Genomic DNA, 14,198 nt, shown 5'->3' with positions numbered 1-14,198 from the left:
ACAGACCTCACGAGGAAGTGGATATATAGCAGCGAGTTGAGCCCATGTGCTGCTTTAAGTACAGCCCCGCTGATGACCTTGATGATTAGCAGGTGCAACCGGAACTCGCTGCCTTCAGGGCCCATCAGCTGTCAATACACACACACATACTGAGAAAAAGGGGAAGGGAATGGAAACAGGATGGCCAACAAGTGAACTACTGACATATTGGGCCACAGAATAAGCAGCAGTCTGTAGGTTAGTAGTGTCTAACTACAGCATCTATTGCTCTGCACTTTGACACTTCAGCAATTGTTGTATATAAGAATGTAAAGTGCATATTGGACCTCAGAGTTGGACTTCTTCCTTGGCTTTGTTGGCTCTGCCTTAAAATGCCCTGCCTGCAGAGACAAATAAACTATTATGTCACTGCCTTGGACATTGTGCCAAAGAGTGTCCTTAATAATTCATTATCTCACTGTTTCTGTCTCATATACTTCTTCATGTTTATAACCTGGGCTGTTGTAAAACAACCTGGCAACGTGTCTGTACACAACTACATGATGTTAACTGCATCTGTCCATGTCCAAAACAAGATCTGCAGAGGAAAAACCTGGTCATTCCTATTGTAGCAGGTTTTTCAGACAGGCTTAAACGGATTTTTGGGAACATCAGATACCAGCCCACTTCAAACCCACCAACACACTGAGACAGAGACTGGTTCACCCTGAAGACCGGACACCAAAACAAAAGAAGAGCAATGTGGTGTATTCCATCCAGTGTAAGGAAGAATGCTCAGAATTCTACATTGGAGAAACCAAACAACCACTTAACAGGAAGATGGTCCATCACAGTAGGAGCAGCTCCTTAGGACCACAGTCAGCTGTGCACCTCCATTTAAAGGAAACATGACACTCATTTGAAGACAGTCATGTACACATTTTGGACAGAGAAGATAGGTGGTTTGAGAGAGGGGTGTAATAGAAAACATGAGTCCACCATTAGATCCTAACAACCCTCACCTGAGCTCACTTCTATTGTTCACCTAACGAGTCTATTCAGACCAGGTGGGAAGTGAAACTAACTCAGGAGTGTGGGTCTAATGACTTTCACCTGATTTACACAGTTCACCTAGTGAGCCTATGGGACCAAACTGAAGGATATATTGGAGGTTCCCATAGCAGCTTTCTCTCAGACTGAAGAAGCTACTTGGATGAATAGTGAAACATTTCAACCTAAAAACTAAAAGTCCAGTTTCCATGACTCAGCCTCTAGTTAACTTCACCTGGACGACTGAGAAGCTCAACAGACATATAAGCAGAGATGTCAAAAAACGAGGGTGGGAGGGAAAGATTTCCTGGAGCTCAACAATGTTCATACCCCAGCTCAGTTGGTGGCGATAATGAGCTGGCTGCAAACTGCCAATTAGAAAGACAGAAGAAGAAGCAGCAGCAGCAGAAGCTGATGCACCGATTATAGATTTTGTTTGTACATTATAGTTGATAATAACAATTATCACGATTATTATGCATCTAATAATTTCTTAATACTACTACTGTATAAAATGACACAAACACTCAGGTTTTAAAATGTAAGTTATTGCTGCCTTTTGAAACAGAACATAGTAACCAAAAAATACAGAAGAAAATAGTAGTAATAATAATGATGAGAAACAAAAGTCCATCTCTCCCTTTGGAAGTAAATAAGGGTTCATCAAGAACTATTTTCAGAGACATGAAGAACCAGGAGTCCTGCAGAGGATGATATGACCCCCAAGGAACCCAAATGTGGGCAGTGTGAAGTCAATCTTGGATCATATGAAGTGACAGTAACACTCGGACAACCTGAATCTCCAGAAGACCTGCAGGAGCTTCTCTAAGGTTCTGTAAAGTACCAGGAGAAACTGTGCAGGTGAAACCAAAGAGAATTGCTGCTGGTTTAGGGACAAAGGGGAAAGCTTCAAATTCTGATTAGATTTAGATTTTGTTCAATTCACTGCATTTGGTTTAAAGTTAATTTATAATTGAAAACACAATTTCAATAATTCAAGTATTTCAGAGATTGTCAGTATTAAATTAAATCAGATATTATATCACAGAGGTGTGGGAGAGAAATCTACAGACAATATGTACCAAATGAATTTGCTGTGTAAAAGGATGGTTTCCCTCTGTTGTGTGTACATGTCTCTGTGTTTGTTATGGTGCTGTCTTCTTGTCCCACCTCAGCTTCACCAGGACTCCATTCACTTTTTCCAGAAACTGAATTTTGTTGCCCCCATAACTGTGAAGGACAGCAGTGAGCAGTAAACCCAAGTCCAGTTAAAGATGTTTCCAGAATATTTTGGTGGATTCACTGGTCATTTATCTTTAGTTTCTGTTCTACAAGAAGGTAAATACGAGAAGTCCAAGCAGCAGATGGATGATGACCAGTCTAACAGAGCAGGCTGCACTTGTAGTAGTTGTAGCTGTAGAGGCAGCATTACTTGCTGTTAGGGCAGTGGTAGTTGTTGGGGCAGTGGTAGTTGGGACAGTGGTAGTTGTAGGGGCAGTACTAGTAGTTTTTGGGACAGTTGTAGTTGTTGGGGCAGCGGTAGTTGTAGCTGGGGCACTGGTAGTTGTTGGGGCAGCAGCTGTTAAGGGAGTCGTAGTTGTTGGGGCAGCAGTAGTTGTTGCTGGGGAAGTGGTAGTTGTTCGGGCAGTTGTAAATGTAGTTGGGGCAGAAGTAGTTGTAGCTGGGGTAGTGGTAGTTGTTGCTGATGAAGTGGTAGTTGTTGGGGCAGGAGTAGTTGGGACAGTGGTAGTTGTAGGGGCAGTACTAGTAGTTGTTGGGGCAGTCATAGTAGTAGTTGGGGCAGAAGGAGTTCTAGCTGGGGAAGTGGTAGTTGTTAGGCCAATGGTACTTGCTGTTGGGTCAGCGGTAGTTGTTGCTGGGGAAGTGGTGGTTGTTGTTGGGGCAGAGGTAGTTGGTGCTAGGGAAGGGGTAGATTTGGCAGCAGTAGTTGTTGAGGCCGCAGATGTTGTAGGGGCAGGGGTAGTTGTTGCTAGGAAAGTGGTGGTTGCGGAATCAGTAGTTGTAGTTGGGGTAGAAGTAGTTGTAGCTGGGGCAGTGGTAGTTGTTGGGGCAGCAGCTGCTGGGACAGTCATAGTTGATGTTGGGCCAGCAGTAGTTGTTGGGCCAGCAGTAGTTGTAGTTGTGGCAGCAGTAGTTGTTGGGGCAGTAGTAGTTGTAGTTGTAGCAGCAGTAGTTGTAGTTGTGGCAGCAGTAGTTGTTGGGGCAGTAGTAGTTGTGGGAGCAGTAGTTGTTGGGGCAGAGGTAGTTGTTGGGGCAGCAGTAGTTGATGTTGGGCCAGCAGTAGTCGTTGGGACAGTAGTAGTTGTAGTTGTTGTGGCAATAGTAGTTGGGGCAGTCATAGGTGGGGCGGTAGTAGATGTAGGGGCTGCAGTAGTTGTTGGGGCAGTAGTAGTTGTTTGGGCAGCAGCAGCTGTTGCTGGTGAAGTGGTGGTTGTTGGGGAAGAGGTGGTTGTTGTTGGGGCAGAGGTACTTGCCGCTAGGGAAGTGGTAGTTGTTGGGGCAGCAGATGTTGTAGGGGCCGTGGTAGTTGTTGCTAGGGAAGCGGTCGTTTTTGGGGCAGTGGTAGTTGTAGGGGCTGCAGTAGTTGTTGCTGGCGAAGTGGTAGTTGTTGGGGGAGCAGTAGTCGTAGTGGTGGCAGCAGTAGTTGATGTTGGGCCAGCGGCAGTTGTTGGGCCAGCCGTAGCTGTGGCAGAAGTAGTTATTGGGGCAGTAGTAGTTGTAGTTGTAGCAGCAGTTGTGGCAGCAGTAGTTGTTGGGGCAGTTGTGGTTGTAGCAGCAGAAGTTGTAGTTGGGGCAGCAGATGTTATAGGGGCAGTGGTAGTTGTTGGGGCAGCAGATGTTATAACGGCAGTGGTAGATGTTGCTAAGGAAGTGGTAGTTGTGGCAGCAGTAGTTGTAGTTGTGGCAGCAGTAGTTGTTGGGCCAGCAGTAGCTGTGGCAGCAGTAGTTGTTGGGGAAGTAGTAGTCGTAGTTGGGGCAGCAGCAGTTGTTGGGGCAGTAGTAGTTGTAGTTGTGGCAGCAGCAATTGTTGGGGAAGTAGTAGTTCTAATTGTTGGGGCAGCAGCAGATGTTGGGGCAGTAGTAGTAGTAGTTGTGGCAGCAGCAATTGTTAGGGAAGTAGTAGTCGTAGTTGGGGAAGCAGCAGTTGTTGGGGCAGTAGTAGTTGTTGGGGCAGCAGCAGTAGTAGATGATAGGCCAGCAGTAGTTGTTGGGGCAGTAGTAGTTGCAGTTGTAGCAGCAGTAGTCGTTGGGACAGTAGTAGGTGTAGTTGTTGTGGCAATAGTAGATGGGGCAGTCATAGGTGGAGCAGTGGTAGTTGTAGGGGCTGCAGTAGTTGTTTGGGCAGCAGCAGCTGTTTCTGGTGAAGTGGTAGTTGTTGGGGCAGTAGATGTTATAGGGGCAGTGATAGTTGTTGGGGCAGCAGATGTTATAGGGGCAGTGGTAGTGGTTTCTAGGGAAGTGGTAGTTGTGGCATCAGTAGTTGTTGTTGGGGCAGTGGTAGATGTTGCTAAGGAAGTGGTAGTTGTGGCAGCAGTAGTTGTTGTTTGGGCAGCAGTAGTTGTAGGGGCTGCAGTAGTTGTAATTGTGGCAGAAGTAGTTAATGTTGGGCCAGCAGCAGTTGTTGGGGCAGTAGTAATTGTAATTGTTGGAGCAGCAGCAGATATTGGGGCAGCAGTAGTTGTTGGGGCCGTAGTAGTTGTAACTGGGGCAGCAGTAGTTGATGTTGGGCCAGCGGTAGTTGTTGGGCCAGCCGTAACTGTGGCAGTAGTAGTTGTTGGGGTAGTTGTAGTTGTAGCAGCAGTTGTAGTTGTAGCAGCAGAAGTTGTAGTTGTGGCAGAAGTAGTTGTTGGGGCAGTAGTAGTTGTGGCAACAGTAGTTGTTGGGGCAGTAGTAGTTGTGGGAGCAGTAGTTGTTGTGGCAGTAGTAGTTGTTGGGGTAGCAGTAGTTGATGTTAGGCCAGCAGTAGTTGTTGAGGCAATAGTAGATGGGGCAGTCATAGGTGGGGCAGTGGTAGTTGTAGGGGCTGCAGTAGTTGTTGGGGCAGTAGTAGTTGTTTGGGCAGCAGCAGCTGTTGCTGTTGAAGTGGTAGTTGTTGGGGCAGCAGATGTTATAGGGGCAGTGGTAGTTGCGGCAGCAGTGGTTGTTGTTGGGGCAGTGGTAGATGTTGGTAAGGAAGTGGTAGTTGTGGCAGCAATAGTTGTTGTTGGGGCAGCAGTAGTTGTAGGGCCTGCAGTAGTTGTAATTGTGGCAGAAGTAGTTGATGTTGGGCCAGCAGTAGCTGTGGCAGTAGTAGTTGTTGGGGCAGTGGTAGTTGTAGTTGGGGCAGAAGTAGTTGTAGCTGGGCCAGAAACTGTTGGGGCAGTCATAGTCGGGGCAGTGGTAGATATAGAGGCTGCAGTTGTTGCTGGTGAAGTGGTAGATGTTGGGGAAGAGGTGGTTGTTGTTGGGGCAGAGGTAGTTGGTGCTTGGGGAGCAGCAGTTGTAGTTGTGGCAGAAGTAGTTGTTGATGTTTGGCCAGCAGAAGTTGTTGGGCCAACAGTAGTTGTGGCAGCAGTAGTTGTTGGGGCAACAGCCACTGAAGTTGTGGCAGCAATAGTTGTTGGGGCAGTAGTAGTTGTAGTTGTGGCAGCAGTAATTGTTGAGGCAATAGTCGTTGAAGTTGTGTCAGCAGTAGTTTTTGGGGGAGTAGTAGTTGTAGTTGTGGCAGCAGTAGTTGTAGGGGCAGTAGTAGTTGTAGTTGTGGCAGCAGTAATTGTTGAGGCAATAGTCGTTGTAGTTGTGTCAGCAGTAGTTGTTGGGGCAGTAGTAGTTGTAGTTGTGTCAGTAGTAGTTGTAGGGGCAGTAGTAGTTGTAGTTGTGGCAGCAGTAGTTGTTGGGGCAATAGTCGTTAAAATTGTGGCAGCAGTAGTTGTTGGGGCAGTAGTAGTTGTAGTTGGGGCAGTAGTAGTTGTAGTTGTAGGGGCAGTAGTAGTTGTAGTTGTAGGGGCAGTAGTAGTTGGGGCAGCAGTAGCTGGAGTTGTGGCAGCAGTAGTTGTTGTTGGGGTAGTAGTTGTTGTTGTTGTTGTTGTTGTTAGGACAGAGTTACACAAACTGGTCCTACAACAAACTGGTCCACTGCTGATGGTTCCAACGTTTTTCATGAAAGGCAGGGCACCCAGACCACTAGCAGCAGCACACAGGTTTGAAGATGCACATCCCAAGACTGGAGCAGTGGTGGATCCAGTCGTCACTGTAGATAAAAATCACTGGGTTACTACACAAATTCTTGTTGTCAGTTGAGATCTTTCACTAAACACCCCAAGGACTTTTAGTTTTTGCTGCCCTCCTGTTATTCAAACTGGTGTACCGTCCTGAAGTCCAGGACTCGGTGACAACACTGTTTTTGTAGGTTCAAGTGTCACAGTCACATCCATCCATCTTCTATACCCGCTTTTCCTGTTCAGGGTCACGGGGATCCGCTGGAGCCTATCCCAGCTCTCTCTCGGGTGGAAGGCAGGGGTACACCCTGGACAGGTCACCAGTCTGTCGCAGGGCCACATATAGACACACAAAGACAGACAACCTCACACACTCACACTCACACTCACTCCTACGGGCAATTTTAGAGTCACCAATCAACCTGACATGCATGTTTTTGGACTGTGGGAGGAAACCGGAGTACCCGGAGTAAACCCATGCAAGCACAGGGAGAACATGCAAACTCCACACAGAAAGGCCGGGATGCGAACCCACGACCTTCTTGCTGTGAGGCAACAGTGCTAACCACTCAGCCACCATGCTGCCCCAAGTGTCACAGTCACATTTATGATAAAAAATAATAATGAAAATCATTGTTAAATGAATAGACAATGACAATAATTGTTGTGTTTATAACCAGGCTGGATAACTACCAATGGTTTGTTTCTGGTCAAGTTGAGACTAATAAACTTTTTGTCTTGTTCTGTAAAATGATCTGTAAATGAATCAGTCACTATAGCTGTCTTAGAAATCCAGTGCAGTAAAATATTCCAATATTTATCTCTGAAATGTAATGGATTAGAAGTAGAATAATGTTTAGTACAAATATGAGTAAAAGTACATCAGATTTACCTTAAAGGTAATATTTCAAATGTTGTGAGGTTATAAAACATATTTGGAGACATGTGTTAAACTTTGTATCATAATAACTCACTGGTTGCTGTGAAGCATCTGTCCTGCACTCCTGTACATTGTACTGAGCTGGTGCACTGAGAGGTGGTGGCGTCACAGGTGAGACACTGCAGGGTGTTAGTTGGCTGAGGAGTAGGGGCTGGAATGAAAAACAGAATCTTATTTAGCAGGAGAAAACACTTTACTGTCACAAAATAAAATAAAACAGGCCAAAAGATCTTTGCTTATCTTTAACAAGCTACTTATCCATGTGGACTCACTAGGTAGAGTTTCTGAGTTGCAGTTGTCTGAGTTGCAGCAATAAGAATATGAAATTCCACTGGAACCACCCAAGTTGACTGATAATGTCTGAAAGCCAGTGAATGGACACAGGGAGGACGATGCACAGGCCTTGTAGGTCTGAGGTGCTGAACCTCCAGCAGCAGTGGCTACAGGGTCAAAGTTGACTTTGTTAATGTTGACAGAACGAAGACATAACTTGGCAGTACATGTATTTCACTGAAAAGTAGGAGATGACATGAAGAACAAACTACCTAGAATGGAAGCTGTTACACACATGGTCTCTGTGGAACATGTTAGTGCTGTTGTGGTTGAACATCGTGTATCTGTGCAGGTTTGACACACCAGAGCTCCAGCTGCAACAGGGAGAGAAGAAGTCAGTGAATGATCTTCACATCACAAGTCAAACGTTGAATCAAATGGCAAATAAATCTCTGATTATATTGTAGTTGTGTCTGTTCTTGTTACGTGAAAGATTTGAATTCCTTTCTAAAATTCATTTGTGGTGAAATAAAAAGCTCCATAAAGTTGTAAATCAGCCTGTGTTGTATCTACAGAGAGTGAAGTGTAAGAATAAGCAGAGGTACCTGTGCTGAAGAGCGTCCAGATGAGAGGCAGAGAAAGGATCAGCTTCATCCTGATGAACAGGTAAGTACTGTAGGTGACTTTTCCTGGATGGTGATACTGCTCCTGATCGCCACTGCTCCACTTTATATACTGTGCAGCTGTTGAGCACATTTACAACATATTCATACCTGAAACTCTCAGGTAATGGGTGGGTTTACATTTTTACAATATGACAATCTGTTTTTGTCACTTGAAAGCATCATACGTCCACACCTTCCCACACCCTCTTTTCAGTACAGCAGTCTTTGTTTTTATCTTATTTTGAAAAGGTTTTAGGGATTTGTTTTGTTTCTATGCTCCTGTTTACAGTTGTGTCTTGATGTCAGCTGTCAGCTCATGTCTCATTTATGCAGTAGGTTGTTGTTTTGTTTCACGCGTCAGTGAGACAAAGTAAAACTCAAGATTTTCCTCGATGCAAAAATGATCTTATTGCTTTAAACAGTTTTTCCAGAGAGGATGTGCTGTTCTGACCTGCTGCATAAACGAATGACTTTAGTGATAATTACTGGTTTCTTTTCATGTATTTTCTCGTTTTCATCTAGAATCCAACTGTTTCTAGACTCCACTAAGTGATGCTGTTCATCAGGCTCAATGAAATACCACTCCACTTTTCTTGTAACTTTATAGAAATTTTCATTTTCTTTGGATTTAATTCATTAATGTATCAATATCTCATAAAATCTTGTGTTTGTGCTTTAATCATTTTTCACTGACAAAAAATTTGATAGCAGCTTGTGTTTCAGTTGTGTTTCAGGCTTCAGTGAGAAAAAGAAAACCTCAACGTTTTCCTTGATGTGAAAATGTTCTTATTGTATTATATTAGATTTAACGTTAAACGTAAATCCTCAATTTCTCTCCAGGGTTTAATATAGTGTATCCTATCTTATGTTAAACATGCTGTATTGGATTCACTGGTTTTCCTCCTTGACTGGCTCTAAATTTAATATGTTTAAAAATCTTCCATATGTTTAATCAAAACAACGTTACTGATTCTTTTTCTGGTTTATTTAGGCTCAGCATAATTAGGTAAGTTCAATCCTGACACTAATTATGCATGACAAAGAGATGTGGTGGACTACATGCTGACTATTTGACTAGGAAGTGAAGTGCAGGAGAAATATTAAGTAACCTGCAGATAGTCCAAAACTATACAGAGCTGTGGTTGTTGACGTCTACTGTGTCAACTGCCAGGTAGGGTGTTTCAGTGTGACAAAGTTACTGCAGCACTTTAAGTGACTTTTGTCTTTTGAATCTTTCTTTACTGAGGGCAGCTCTCACTGAGAGGTCACCTCTGTTTTCCAGAAAACCCATGACCGCAGTGACAGTAACACACACACACACATACTTGTATTTCTATATTTGTGAGGACACTCATAGACATAATGCATTCCTATCTAACCCTAACCATCATAACTAAAATGCCTAACCCAGCCCTTACCCCAACCCTATACCTAATTCTAACCTTAACCCTCACCCAATTCTTAACCCTAAACAGGAGTCTGAAATAATGTGGGACCGGAGAAATGCTTTCAGTTTGTCAAAGTGTCCTCACTTTGATAGAAATATGCTTAAAATTGTACTCACAAAGAGAGAAATACAAGTGTACACACAGACACACAGCTCGAAACTGCGTCGTACAACCACAGTCTGACCTACTGGCAGATTTTGCTGTTGTCTTGTTGAGGTAGGATTAGATTTAGTTGAAGAGACGGTAAACACAGGCCTTTCTTTAGACAGTGATGTATTTTTGATGTTTGCTGGTGACATTGCCAAACCTACTATTGTTGAGTTGACTCAACTACCACCTTCTATTATTGCCTCAACAACAAACCATAGAGCAAGAGAGTAGAGCAGCGTACTTGTTATCAGCACTGAGTTCAACAGCCTGCACCTCTGATGGTACGGGAGTGCATTAGTTCCTATGGAATGGGCAGCATGCACATCTGGAAAGACTCCATCATTGATGAAAGATATATCTTGGTTTTAGAGCAGCATATGCTCCCATCCAGATGACGTCAAGGAAGGCCTTGCATATTTCAGCAGGACAATGCTGAAATATGCAGGACAACTGCACCTAGGACAACAACATGGATTTGTTGTGTCCTGGAGTCCAGGTGCTGCATGCCCCCTCATTGTCTGGCCAGTTGTAAGTCCTGGCACACACAGCTCCCTGATATGGATACCTGGGCTAGCACAAAACATATTTACACTTTAGCTTTAGCCTTTTACTGGTCATCCATGTACACAGACACAGCAGTATATACAGCCGTATTGTGCCACATGTCCAACCTGCTAGAAAACATGCACTGCCCATAAGTCTGCCTGAGCTTTCTTACAGCTGCTCCCTGTCATCTCCATTGTGAATCTTCTGGTGAAAAGCAGTGGGGGCGATTGGTATAACCTGGTTGTGTGCAACTACACCACACAGTTTCCTGAGGCATTTCCATGGACGACACAGACAAGGACAGGGAAGTTCCCCAAGCATCAACAGGCTTCTCCCCATTTGAGCTCCTGTATGGCTGGGAGGTTCAAGGGCCACTGGACCTGCTCTAGATAGGTTGCAAGACACCTTTCACCACACAGTGACCGAAGTGTGATGCAGTTTGTGCTGGAAATGAGAGAGCGACTGTTGAGGTACCGGATAAGGCAGAAACAACCTGTAGGAGGCCCACATCCAGAACACCTGGTATAACAGGCCGGAAAACGTGAGTTTCAGCCAGGCCAAAAGGTGCTGCTGCTTGTCCTATTATCCAGCAACAAGCTCCTTGTGAAATGAAAAGGAGCCTATGTCATCCCCCACTGGGCCCATCACGTCACTGGGCCCAGTCACCTACAAGGTTTCTCACCCAGAGAAAAAGAAATCCAAGCAGACCGACAACGTGAACCTCTTGAATTAGTGGAAGGACTGCCCAATCCAAGAGTGACTGAGCCTTCCAACTTCCAAAGTGGTACAGCCCAGTTGTCATTGTCATTAAAAAGGATGTCTCACTCTGAATTTGCATCGACTTCATGAACCTCATGGAGTCTTGGAGTGATGCTGGAGGAGGCAAGTCGTCAATGCAGGGTATTTTGAATGCCAGCAGGACTGTTCCAGTTTACAGTGTTATCATCAGCCACCTTCCAGAGGCTGATGGACAAAGGGCTCCAGGGACGTGACCACTGTAGTGCTACATACCTGGATGATGCAGTGATATTTAGGCGCGTGTGAGACAAACATGTCCAACATTTGTCTCGAGGCCAGGGGAAGACCAAGAAGTTGTGAATGACCCTCAATCCTTCCACGTCTGGGTCAGCATGGTCATGTTCATTTCAACCCAATTTAAAGGACTTTATTTGTCCCCAGGGAGCAATTTAAGGCACATATGAGCAGCATGGCATGGAAAAAAAGATAAATAAAAATAAAATAAGAGCAACTATATTCATTATAATTCTACAATATATAACTATACAACTGTACACAATATAAGTCTGAGTTTTTGGGGAAGGGGTGGGGTTGGGAGGTATGAATGAGTTGTACTTAACAATGTTATAATATTTTTATACATGTTGCTGAGTTTATTTCTTAACATGGTACATTTTCTCAGTTTAAACATTTAATATGTTTTTTTGGTTGTACTGTAAATAAAATATGAGTTTATGTGTCATGGGGTGTGTTTGAGTTAAGGTTTTGGACTTTTATTTTTGTTAATTGTATGTAGCATGTAGCACCTATTAAATTAATAAAGACAAAAGTTTGTTTTCAGTCTTGTTCTGCTGAAAGAAGTACAGCTTATTTCTATGTGACATTTGTAAACCAGCCAACACCAAGTTCTTCATAAAGAAAGATACAAACAGGAAACAATGATAAATAAAACAGACATAAACAGGCCTGCTGACAGTTAAGTACATAGTTAGTTCTATATGTTTTACAGTTACAGTTCCCTTAAAAACCACCGGTCTTATAATAAGAAATGATGTTTATTTGGATTAGCTGTCATGCAGTAAATAGTTTCTACCAAGAGAGGGCATGTCAGGACCTTCTGTGCTTTACTAGTTAATGTCAGCTTCACCAGGACTCTATTCACTTTTTCCACAAACTGAATTTTGTTGCCCCCATAACTGTGAAGGACAGCAGTGAGCAGTAAACCCAAGTCCAGTTAAAGATGCTTCCAGAATATTTTGGTGGCTTCACTGGTCATTTATCTTTAGTTTCTGTTCTAAAAGAAGGTAAATACGAGAAGTCCAAGCAGCAGATGGATGATGACCAGTCTAACAGAGCAGGGTGCACTTGTAGTACTTGTAGTTGTAGGGGCAGCAGTACTTCTTGTGGTATTTGTTGCTGGGGAAGTGGTAGTTGTAGGGGCAGTACTAGTTGGGACAGCAGTAATTGTTTTTGGGGTAGTCGTTCTTGTTGGGGTAGTCGTAGGAGCAATGCTAGTTGTTGTTGGGGTAGTCGTTCTTGTTGGGGTAGTCGTAGGAGCAATGCTAGTTGTTGTTGGGGCAGTAGTTCTTGTTGGGGTAGTAGTTCTTGTTGGGGTAGTCGTAGGAGCAATGCTAGTTGTTGTTGGGGTAGTCGTTCTTGTTGGGGTAGTCGTAGGAGCAATGCTAGTTGTTGTTGGGGTAGTCGTTCTTGTTGGGGTAGTCGTAGGAGCAATGCTAGTTGTTGTTGGGGTAGTAGTTCTTGTTGGGGTAGTCGTAGGAGCAATGCTAGTTGTTGTTGGGGTAGTCGTTCTTGTTGGGGTAGTCGTAGGAGCAATGCTAGTTGTTGTTGGGGTAGCAGTTCTTGTTGGGGTAGTCGTAGGAGCAATGCTAGTTGTTGTTGGGGTAGTCGTTCTTGTTGGGGTAGTCGTAGGAGCAATGCTAGTTGTTGTTGGGGCAGTAGTTCTTGTTGGGGTAGTCGTAGGAGCAATGCTAGTTGTTGTTGGGGTAGTCGTTCTTGTTGGGGTAGTCGTAGGAGCAATGCTAGTTGTTGTTGGGGTAGCAGTTCTTGTTGGGGTAGTCGTAGGAGCAATGCTAGTTGTTGTTGGGGTAGTCGTTCTTGTCGGGGTAGTCGTAGGAGCAATGCTAGTTGTTGTTGGGGCAGTAGTTTTTATTGGGGTAGTCGTTGTTGGGGTGGTAATAGGAGCAGTAGTACTTGTAGTTGTGTCAGTAGTAGTTGTTGGGGCAGTAATAGTTGTAGTTGTATCAGCAGTAGTTGTTGGGGCAGTAGTACTTGTAGTTGTGTCAGCAGTAGTTGTTGGGGCAGTAGTAGTTGTAGTTGTATCAGCAGTAGTTGTTGGGGCAGTAGTACTTGTAGTTGTGGCAGCAGCAGTTGTTGGGGCAGTAGTAGTTGTAGTTGTGGCAGCAGCAGTTGTTGGGGCAGTAGTAGTTGTGGCAGCAGTAGTTGTTGGGGCAGTTGTTTCAGCAGTAGTTGTTGGGGCAGTAGTACTTGCCGTTGCAGCAGTGGTTCTTGGGGTAGTAGTAGTTGTGGCAGCAGTGGTTGTTGTGGCAGTAGTACTTGTAGTTGTGTCAGCAGTAGTTGTTGGGGCAGTAGTACTTGTAGTTGTGTCAATAGTAGTTGTTGGGGCAGTAGTACTTGTAGTTGTGGCAGCAGTAGTTGTCGGGGCAGTTGTAGTTGTTGTGGCAACAGTAGTTGTTGGGGCAGTAGTAGTTGTAGTTGTGTCAGCAGTAGTTGTTGGGGCAGTAGTACTTGTAGTTGTGTCAATAGTAGTTGTTGGGGCAGTAGTACTTGTAGTTGTGTCCGCGGTAGTTGTTGGGGCAGTAGTAGTAGTAGTTGTGTCAATAGTAGTTGTTGGGGCAGTAGTACTTGTAGTTGTATCAATAGTAGTTGTTGGGGCAGTAGTACTTGTAGTTGTGTCAGCAGTAGTTGTTGGGGCAGTAGTACTTGTAGTTGTGTCAGCAGTAGTTGTCGGGGTAGTAGTAGTTGAGGTTGTGTCAGTAGTAGTTGTTGGGGCAGTAGTAGTAGTAGTTGTGTCAGCAGTAGTTGTTGGGGCAGTAGTACTTGTAGTTGTGTCAATAGTAGTTGTTGGGGCAGTAGTAGTAGTTGTGTCAATAGTAGTTGTTGGGGCAGTAGTAGTAGTAGTAGTTGTGTCAGTAGTAGTTGTTGGGGCAGT

The 14,198-nt window shown here is 44.4% G+C and overlaps 2 protein-coding genes across 2 annotated transcripts; both read right to left on the bottom strand.

Moving 5' to 3' along the window:
• Positions 1–2,529: 2,529 nt before the first annotated feature.
• Positions 2,530–4,349, bottom strand: LOC117152647 (cell wall protein DAN4-like). The gene is made up of 2 exons (XM_033325158.1): positions 3,525–4,349; positions 2,530–2,793 (listed from the first exon to the last, which is right to left on the bottom strand). The coding sequence occupies exons 1-2, from the start codon at positions 4,347–4,349 to the stop codon at positions 2,530–2,532; spliced, it is 1,089 nt and encodes a 362-aa protein (XP_033181049.1).
• A 175-nt stretch (positions 4,350–4,524) lies between these two features.
• LOC117152646 (mucin-5AC-like) lies at positions 4,525–14,184 on the bottom strand (the record flags this gene model as incomplete). The annotated part of the gene is given in 6 exon segments (XM_033325157.1): positions 4,525–4,618; positions 5,279–5,626; positions 5,818–6,061; positions 12,374–12,424; positions 13,220–14,159; positions 14,161–14,184. Coding segments are annotated over 6 exon segments (1,701 nt in total), but the record flags the coding sequence as incomplete, so codon positions are not given.
• Positions 14,185–14,198: the final 14 nt, after the last annotated feature.

The sequence above is a fragment of the Mastacembelus armatus genome, chromosome 4, assembly GCF_900324485.2.
Source record: "Mastacembelus armatus chromosome 4, fMasArm1.2, whole genome shotgun sequence".
Lineage (NCBI taxonomy): Eukaryota > Metazoa > Chordata > Actinopteri > Synbranchiformes > Mastacembelidae > Mastacembelus > Mastacembelus armatus.
Note: the sequence above shows the minus strand (reverse complement) of the source record. Positions and strands in the feature narration are given on the sequence as shown.

Excerpts from the sequence above, each read along its gene's own strand:
- LOC117152647 (XM_033325158.1), bottom strand. The coding sequence starts at position 4,349 with ATGACTGCCCCATCTACTATTGCCACAACAACTACACCTACTACTGTC. Across the intron at positions 2,794-3,524 it reads CAACTACCACTTCCCTAGCG|TACTGCCCCTACAACTACCA; the intron begins GCAAGTACCTCT and ends AACAACTACTAG.